Source organism: Anastrepha obliqua, chromosome 1, assembly GCF_027943255.1.
Source record: "Anastrepha obliqua isolate idAnaObli1 chromosome 1, idAnaObli1_1.0, whole genome shotgun sequence".
Lineage (NCBI taxonomy): Eukaryota > Metazoa > Arthropoda > Insecta > Diptera > Tephritidae > Anastrepha > Anastrepha obliqua.
In genome coordinates, this window is record NC_072892.1 from 107,548,296 (window position 1) to 107,558,321 (window position 10,026).

The 10,026-nt window shown below is 37.5% G+C and overlaps 1 protein-coding gene and 1 long non-coding RNA gene across 3 annotated transcripts; one reads left to right on the forward strand and one right to left on the reverse strand.

Moving 5' to 3' along the window:
* The first annotated feature begins 749 nt into the window (after window positions 1-749).
* On the forward strand, window positions 750-9,786 carry LOC129235443 (nuclear pore complex protein Nup133). The gene is made up of 13 exons (XM_054869279.1): window positions 750-1,289; window positions 1,354-1,525; window positions 1,611-2,135; window positions 2,193-2,379; window positions 3,673-3,786; window positions 3,860-4,505; window positions 4,582-4,789; window positions 7,690-7,802; window positions 7,860-8,425; window positions 8,485-8,837; window positions 8,915-9,103; window positions 9,168-9,384; window positions 9,449-9,786. The coding sequence occupies exons 1-13, from the start codon at window positions 1,162-1,164 to the stop codon at window positions 9,604-9,606; spliced, it is 3,576 nt and encodes a 1,191-aa protein (XP_054725254.1). The 5' UTR covers window positions 750-1,161; the 3' UTR covers window positions 9,607-9,786.
* On the reverse strand, window positions 3,606-4,220 carry LOC129235444 (uncharacterized). 2 transcript variants are annotated; one of them, XR_008581589.1, is made up of 3 exons: window positions 4,124-4,220; window positions 4,018-4,057; window positions 3,606-3,940 (listed from the first exon to the last, which is right to left on the reverse strand). It is a non-coding gene; the product is annotated as an uncharacterized LOC129235444 (long non-coding RNA). The 2 variants fall into 2 exon arrangements; XR_008581588.1 differs by having other exon boundaries at window positions 3,606-4,057.
* Window positions 9,787-10,026: the final 240 nt, after the last annotated feature.

Below are 10,026 nucleotides of genomic sequence, written 5' to 3' on the forward strand. Positions count from 1 at the left end.
CAAGTACAACAATTTATAAATATATTTAAATAAAAAAACAACAAATTATTTATTATTTAACTAGTTTGCATTTTTCATTCATATATTTAAGAAACTGTTGTCGAACGCTCTCTGCTTTACATGTAAGCGCGTGCTAGAATACATCCGAACCAGACGATGCTAAAGTATTAAATGTCAAAATGTCGCGGAAACATTTTTGCCCATGTGAACGCGAATGAAACATCAAAAGAGAATTTCCAGTGTCTCCCTTCCAGATGTCTTTTTTATAATATATTTATAAAATGTTGTACTTGAATAAAAAAAAAATTAAATTAAAAATACTTAACTTAAAATTAACTTGAGTATCAAGAAATGCGGGGAAAAATTAGAATTCAACATAAATATGTCTCATAACTATTTTAAATTATATCTGCGTTACTTGCAAAAATAATCATGCATTTCCCAAGCAGCGTTCGGATGTTTGTCATCGTTAATATCTTCCGTTTGATTGAAAGCCAATATAGAACTTAGAACTTTCTCCCACAAAAGAAGAAAATAAATGAAGCAACTGTCAAAAATTGCTTTAAGATAAGAAATACGAATAAAAAGCTCAAAGTGTGTCGCCAGTACAGGAGACAAATTCCCTTCTCTCTTCCGCGGCCGTTCTTCTCCATCGAACAGAATATTTGCCTTCCAAATGTTTTTGTGTGTAAATGGGCACTTAGGCGATAGCCCGACATTCCAGCCAAAGATGACATTTCAGCTGCAGGATTGCAATTGTCGATGTTGCCAAGTTAAATATACTGCCGACATTGCGCAGATGTAGTGATGCCACTTAAAAATATAACGTTACTTAAGGAAAGAAAGATAAAATTATAATGCTGTTTTAATGTACTAGTTAATGTATTAGGAAGAAATAAACAAATTTATTTGATTTTCTAAACCAAAAAATTCGACTATGAATACGCTGCTAAATATTTCGCTGCCGCTTCGAAATTAATTAAAAACGCTGGTTTTAAGACAACATTTGCAGACAAGTCAATTTTCAGCCGTTACGTAGTGTAGTGCCGTCGCCAATGTGTTTATATTATCACGCTGGCGCGAATGATCGTAGCAACTGTATTGCGGAAAGAAATAGCTTATTTCAATTTTGTGTATTATAAATTGCAAATTATATAAAAAATGGACAGATCTTTGCAACAGCTATACACCACGATGCCGCGAAACTCCTATACCGCTCGAATGCGGTCTCAGCAGTCTTCGAGCAGGCCGGTATCCCCATCTATAAAAAAGACTGGTATTAGCCAAGGGTTTGTGTTGATTTACCTAAATATATTCAATAAAAGTACCAATTGGCTTTTTCCCAAATGTTAGACGTTTTAGTCTGTCGGCTCGGTCAAATCCTTCAATTGCTGGAATTCGATCGGAATTTAATATGGTTGAAAGTTTCGGATTTCAATTACCGGTACTAGTTAATGAAGCGCTAACTTTTAATGAAAAGAATCAAAATGTGTCTGTCCGCTGTTCTCCTAATGGGTGGGCCTGGGTAAGTGAACAATGATGTTTTTAAAAGTGAATGTTTATACGTATATACATACAAGAACGATGGTACCCCATTTTTTTCATTTTAGGTGGTGTATGGTCGCCGTCTGCTTATTTGGCAATATAAGGACACAAGACGTTCAGAAGAAAACACATCACCACGCACCCCCAAGGAGTTGTTGCGCACTCAACAACGTCGCGGAGCTGCTATGGCTCAATGCCGTGAGCTCACGTTGCCCCACTGTGATATTGGTCATAAAGCTTCTTTGGTTAGCGTTTTCCTTGGCGAAGGACAGCAGATGGCATCGTGTGTTGCGGTTTCCCCCACTGGTGATGCACGCTACTGGGCCTCTATTGCACACGATGGCTCTTCTGTGGATGTTAACGGAATATTAGATGGTCAAGAATTCGATCAAATGCTAAATATGCCACACCAACAAGGTTATTTGCTGGTGACGACTACTTGCAACTTAGTACTGTTGCAGCTGCAGCTGCTTAATGGACGACACGTTCTGCAACATAAAACCATACGGCAACCCGCTGGTTTTTTGGGCGGCATCGGAAAGAAATTTTCAATTATAATGGGCATGAACAGTGGTAGCGATAAAGAAAATGTATGAAATGTTGAATCTATATACAAATATTTTAATGCAATTAGTTCTTTCCAACAGAAATTCGTTGGCATTGCTAATGAGGCAGGAACTAGTGGTGAGGCTTTTGTTACGGTGCTTGCTGATCGTTGGTTTCAGCGTTGGCGGTTGGCAAATGGTGGTACTGTAGAGCAGATGCTGTATGAAGACAGCGAAGTTATTCGCAAGATACGTGACGAGTTTCAACACAAGTTCTGGAATATAAGAGGTATGCTCACCATGGTTGATTATTTAATTTTCTTGTCAAGAGAACTTCCTAATCGACTGGGATTACTTGCAAATACATTCTGTTAGAAAAATATCGGGAATTGTTCGTTTAAAAAGCGCGCGTTACGCATATGACTAAATTTTTTCTGCTGGAATGTTGGTACAACTGTCCTCTACAGTGTCGCAGAGTTTAAGCGTGATCTGTCAATTAGTTTTTTTTTGGTATTTAATTATATCAGTCAACCGCAGGAGAGCTCTGCGATTTTCAATGTAGATAAAAATGTCGAACAAAGAATTTGCCTTAAATTTTGTGTTTTGAACGGGATTTCGTGTGCCGAAACGTTGAAAATGTAGCAGAAAGCCTGTGGCGAGTGTGCTTTATCAAAAACACGGGTCTACGAGTAGTATAAAGCTTTTGCAGAGGGCCGAGAAGTCGTGGAAGATTTGGCCCCATCTGGTCAAGGAAATGGGCTGGAAAACCATCATTTAAGTTTAAGGGAGGTAGCTCGTGACCTTAGCGTGTCTCACGAATCACTCCGCAACATTTTACACCATCAATTGGGCATGAGACGTGTTGCTGCTAGATTCGTTCCAAGAGAGTTGAAAAAAATTCATCGGAAGAAAGCGGCTGAAGACATGCTTGAGCAAGTGAATTCGGACCCAACGTTTATCCAGCGCATCATAACAGGTGATGAGACGTGGGTATATGAGTTTGACATTCAAGCCAGTCAACAGGCGGCTGAATGACGCTATCCACATGAGCCGAAACCCAAAAAACCACGTCAAAGTCGGTTAAAAGTGAAAGTCATAGTTTTCTTTGATTATCATGGTGTTGTGCACTCGGAATGTCGGAATTCCTTCAATTCAATTTGTGGAATGGATCTTGCACCATGATAACGCACCGTCTCTCAAGGCTCATATTGTGAACACTTTTTGACCAAAAACTGGACAAATATCGTCGAACAACTAGCGTATTCACCGGATTTAGCCCCCTGTGACTTTTTCCTTTTCCTTAAACTTAAATTCCCACTCCGCGGACGCCGCTTTGAGTCGATAGAGGCCATTGAGGATAATTCGCTGAAGGAGCTGAAGATCTCTTCAAACGTGTTTAAAAGGTGCTTTGATGGACTAATCGTTGGTATATGTGTATTGCTTCGAATGATTAAACAATTATTTTCCGTACTTTTTTGACAGAATGTATTTCTCACGCAAATCACAATGCATGGGTGAAATTGTTTTGACTAAGTAATTAATTTTTTACTAATTAATAATATCACAAATATTCATTGTGCAGATAGTCCGGATATAAATTTAAATCTTTTGGATATGCATATTTGTGATGGTAAAATTTATGTGCTCGCCGGTGCTGTCAATACAGCACACGCCCCTCAAATACACTATGGCGTTGGTAGGTTTATTTAAATAAAACGATTGTTTCCGTAATGGCAATATTGCTAAATTATTACTTTTTTAATATTTAGCCATCGTTGTTACGGAAGCCGAATCAATGAAGCTACAAAGTTTCCTTCCACTTAAACTTACGCAATTTTACAATATTGGCACTGAAAAGGATTGTCACAATTTACGCTTTATCGTTACACGTACCCATCTCTTCTTCTACACCGAGAAGTATATTTACCCATTAAATCTGTCCAATCCGGCAATAGCTGAAATGGAAGCTGAAAAAATCGAATTTCATTTGCAAGATGATCGTATATTAAATGCTGCTGTTTGCGGACACTTACCATTATTCTTCAGTCGCACACACGGCTTAGTTTGTGTAACACCTGGTGATTTTGATACAATGGATTTTCTAAATTCCTCTTATGCGATGGGACCCAGCGGAACTACAACGGTTGATATAACTGGTTTGTCATCTATTGGTGGCGATCAAAGCGCACTATACAGTGGCCAGATTAATGATGGCAATCTATATATGTTTGATTTGGATCCAGATGCGATGTATAATGAGTTTAAAGATGAAGTTAGTCAACTGAAGGCTGCGTTTATCTATCGTCTGAAGCAAAACAATAATATGTGTAATACGATATTGAATGAATTGCTGCGCAATATGTCAGAAGGACAGACAGGTTCCACAGCACTCTCAGATGCCAACCAATTGGATAGGTGCGTTACAAAATGCATTTATGTCTATTTTATTAATAAAACAATCATATTATAATTTTTTTATGTGAATATTTAGAATTGTAATAACAATTGCTGAAGACTTGGCTGAAGATTTACCTGCAGCCGATCCACGTTGGGAACAACTGTGGACAGAAGGTGGACATTGTAACAAACATGCTTTGGGAAGTTCATCATCCTTACAAATTCTTACTCAGTTGAAGGAGAAAAGTCTAGCGCTACGACATTTCGTTGATTTTCTACATAACACAGGCATTTGGGAAAAGGTATGTGATAATAGACGGCAGATGCCGAGGGCGAGTACACGAACATATATGTCAGGAAAAAATTTTACACAACCATCGCATTCATAAGGACCACATGAAGAAGCCGCTACCCGAATTGACAATAAAAGCCCAGATTGCAGGCGCCAGTCTGATGTTATTGTCCGATGTTATTGTATAATAGATTTCTTCTCATATACACCCCGTTGAAAAATTATGAACACAACACTTTTTTTTAATACAGTTCATAAAAAACCATATAACGCAAAGTCTTAAACTTTGTAGACAATTTTCCATCGAAATTTTCAACTTTTAACCAGAATTTAAAACTTTTGCGGGTATGCAGATGAAAAATTCATAGAATTTCAGTACAAAATCCAAGTGTCGAGTGATTGCAGAATACAGAATCAAGAGTATTGTGTATGTGTTATACATATACGTGCTTACCTAGAAAAATTCTGGTTAAAGAGTTCAAAGTTCCGATGAAATTATGAAAAATTTTGTACAAAGTCTGAAAATTGGCGTTATATGGTTTTTGTTGTAGGTAGGTAGGTAGGGTGGTTGTCGTAATGACACACTTAGACCTGTCGTAGATCCATTGTAATGCCACTATTACACTATGGGTTCCTTTTTAAACCATTCTGCAGATTTTACGAGCAACGCTTCGTTAGTTTTAGATGCGCTATATCCGCTACATCTGTTAAGAATGCACTAGCAAGAGTGCGCAGCCTCTTTCTGGCTAAGCCTTCACACCCACATAGGAGGTGTCTGATTTTGTCCTCTTCTTCTGTGTTAAGACAGCTTCTACAAAAATCGTAGTATGGGAGCCCGAACCTTCTGGCGTGGTTACCTATTAAAAAATGCCCAGTTAATACACCCATCAAGTTTTTTGTAACTTCTCTATTAAATCGCATGTAGTGAGGTTTTGCCGAATTGTATTGCATGGTGAGGGTTTTCCTATGTTTATTAGTAATTTGCGAGTGGCTATAGGCATAGGTATCAACTTCTTATCCAATTGGATATCAAGAGTTGTACCAATTCGAGCAAGTCCATCTTCTTTGCAGTTTTCCACTATATTTCTATGATCTGGCACCCAGATAGGGCTTACTTTGTAGTATTGAGATACGTCATTTAGAAGTTTAAAACTTTCTATGACTGTTTTTAATGAGTATGCTCTGGATTCTAATGCTTTTATAGCTACTTGACTGCCTGCGTAAATGAAGACATCATTTGTGGATAATGCTATTATTGGTGTTGTTGTAGCAGCATTACTAAACCCTGTCAGTGTAATGTATGTAAATCACCGGCCATCTTCGTCTAGTACATCTAATGGTAGGCCCCGGAAACGTGCTGTTTCGACAGGTGGGTTCCAGAGGGAAAGGAGTGTTAGGTGAGTGAGTTTGATGGGGCATGTGAAAAGGTGGTTAGTATTGTGCGGGGTGCCTTCACATGTTGGACATATGTTAGGTATGTCGGGGTCAATTCTGGATAAGTAGGAATTTAGTCTGCTACAGTATCCAGAACGTAATTGTGCCAAGGTTACGCGGGACTCTCGGGGTAGCTGGAGCTCTTCATCTGTTGTGTGTGGTGGTTGGACTCCGATTACGGCATTCGGGGGTCAGGAGTTTAGGAAGATGGCAGCCGGTTTTACGTTACCGGTATGACTCGGGTTTTTCCCAACCAAGGTCCGTCGCCCCAGTAAACTAGCCCTCTCTAGCTTGCATGGTAGCGCGCTTCTATTCTTTCTGGTTTTTGTTGTGGTATGAATTATACTTTTTATAAAAAAAATTGTGGTGTCGGCTAGGCGGGTCTGCATAGTGTGCTTTTTGGGGATAGTTTGTGGCAGTTCTCCAGACTACATCCCTTTCTTCTCCTCCACTACATCAACAGCACTGGATGACCGTAGATTTTGTTTTTGCTTCCTTTAAGTTTTGTAATGATTCGCTGGTGTGGTCTCCATAATGGTATCAAAACGGCATTCTAGTGATACTTGTAGTGTACACGTGGTACTCCTGCCATCCTAACCTACCTACTATAATTTTGTAACAGGTTATATACGAGAAGAAATCGTAGGAGTACGAACTAATAGTGGTTAGGGCAAGTATGTTGAGGGGTTATACTATATACCTTGTGAGCCCGAAAAAATGAACGATTGTCAATATTTTTTTTAATATGTTTTAGAACTTTTATTCAAAGGAGGCATACATTTAGATCTCGTATCTTGAAGAATACATTTTGGTGTTTTTATTTTAAAAAATGTTATTATTTATTGTTGATATCGCCCCTCCCCCGAAACGCCGTTTTTTAGAAGAGGCTTGCGGTGATCACGGTAGCGCAAGCAGCTCAACTGAAATCAAAAAAATTAAATGATTATTGTCGAAAAATGTTGTTTAGCGAATCTGAACGGCTTATTTACCTAATCAATTTTTTTCTCGATATGAAAACCGCTTTGCACCAAAAAAAAAAAAAACGATTTTTGAGGGGTTGAAAAATTAAAAAAAAACTAATTCCAGCGAACTATGCAAATATTTATAAAAAGTGAACCGTTCAGATTCACGAGGTTGTAACTTCGAATAATTAAAAAAAAGTTTATGCAAATCGGTTAAATAGTTTTTGATAAATAATGATCACCGCGGCGATAATTTTCAAAAAACAGGACTTCGAGATAATCGCGTTTAAAGTTTTGCGTGCACTTCATTTGTGGATAAAGTCGCGCGCTTCCACGGTCTGTAATTTTCGTTCTAGTGCTCCGATCTTTATGATTTTTTGAATTTATATTGTTAAGCTGATGTACTTTTAGAATATGCTGTAACAAAATTGTCGATTTTAGTCCAACACAAGGTATACCCCTTTATAAGAGGTATTTATTTCTAAATTTTTATTCTCATTTCTCTTCATTGTAGCTCGATGCAGTGCCGAGTGGGGGCGGTAGCGTACTGAAGCCTACTTGTTATATACTGGCAGACATTAATGAAAAACTGGGTGGGGCCATTGCCTTGCGAAGCATACAAAACAAGTAGTTACATGCTAAAAGCCAAATTTCATCTACTATAAATATTTTTACCTTTTTCAGGTATGGGAAAATTATCGACGAAGCCATCAATCGCGTGGTTTCCACTTGGCAAGAAAATCCTTGTGGAAATCTGACTGCCCAGGACATATTTTATGTGCGCCTATGCAAGTTTCAGGAAATTTTCCAAGCACTTTCCGATCTCGTAGACAACCGCATTGAGTCACAGCAGCAGACAACTTTGTTAGCTAGTCTTATAAGTGATATAAATAGCATTGTCTTGCATGTTATAAATGAGGTGCTGGATAGTCGCGAACTGAACTCCTCATTATTTACACTGCCACAGGAGAAGGAAAATTCATACGAATATTTACCGTGGACAGCAATGTCAGGCAGTGTTGGCGTGCGCGATACATTGTCACATTTAATAGACTCTTCGGTCCGTTATGGCGCACATTGTACCAACGAGCCTGAACTAAAACAACGTTTGTATAAACAAATTTACGAGATAATAGATGCTGTATTGGACGGGAGAAAAAACTATCTAGAGAGTGTACATGATTCCGAAAAGTATAATGTGTTGTTGCAGCAGTTTGAATCACAGCGTAGAGATTTAATCTCCATCTTGAGTAAGCGATATGAGCGTGCATATTTGTTGTTTGTTATATAAAGAATATTTTATTTTAAGTCGATGATGAACAATATGAATATGCTGCAAAGTTGGGAGAGAAGTATCTGGATTTCCAAAGTTTGGTGGTTATTTGTGATGAAACTAAGAACCAGGATCGTCTGGATGGTTATATTAAGAAGTATGAAGAATACGAATTTTCACAATTTGCAATTAACTGGCATTTGCGACAAAATCGGCAAGGTGAAGTGTTCGAACGTTTTAAGGGCAATCAAGCTGCGCTATCTCAGTTTATGCGCGATCATCCAACACTTGGCTGGATACAATTAGTTTTTAATGGTGATTTTGAACGCGCATCCAAAATTCTACTACAGTTGGCGCAAAATGAGATCGAGTTTGTGCAAAGAAAAAAGGTGTGTTGGGGAAAAAGAAAGATATGAATAATTTTTTATCATTTATGTATTTTTCAATTTAATTTTGTCCATAATAGTCCATGCTGTCTTTGGCAAAATTAGCCGCTTTCGCTTCAGCCGACTCAGATTTAGCCATACAAATAGAAAGTATAAATGCAGAATTGAATATAATCGATTATCAAGAACAGCTGAATGAAGCTCTATTACAAAACTTTGGTTATGATGTGGAGAATCCAAAAGTACTTAAAGTGGACGAAATAATAAATGTAATGCGAGTACTTTTTTAATATATATTTTTTTATAATAAACCTCTTAATTGTACACCTTCAGCTTCTTATATCTGAAGAAAATGAAACTGCAAATGAATTTGATTTTCGTAAAGCATTGGAGCTGCTCAACTATTTGGACGAGCCGTACGATGTGCGGCATAAAATTTGGTGCGCGTCGATATTGCGTGATAATTGGACTGCTTATGATACCAACAATGCCATGGACTATCTGCAAAATTTGCTATTTTTCAAATTGGTGGAAGTGTGCCATTTAATGGGTAAGCTCATTTATAGAGGTCCGAATAATTTCATTTGTTACATTTTTTACTTTGGTTTTCATAGACGGCGATTGTGAAACCTTCCTCCCTCCAATAGATGATTTTCTTAACAGCCATGAGTTAGGTGATTTAGTGCACAACATGTCGTTTCAATATCTCTTTAAGCTAACCTATGAATACATATCGGATGCATTTAAAAAACCAGCTGGCATGGAATTGTGAACTTGATGCAGTTGTTAGTGGTTACTAAATAACTTATTTTTGTATTGAGAATTAATAAATCATTTTATAAGATATTTAAATAAAATAAATTTAATATGAAATAAATAAGTTAAAGAAGCTTAAACATAAGCCAGTAAATAATTGAGGCTTGCACATAGAGTATCAGGAGAACTAAGCATCCTTTTCTGTTGAGTCATAAAGCGTTTTTCTATCTATGTTTATGTTTATTTGTTTCTTCTTTAATTTTAAGGATATTGAAACATATAAATAAAATTCAGTATTTTCGGTTTGAAATGGCAAAAAAACGACCCTGTGCAAAAACTGAGCAATTTTTTCGACCTGAAAATCTTGTAGATCTATTACGAGCGTTCTTCCAAAAAATATGAACGCTGAAATGTGTAATTTTTTAAACGATAGGTT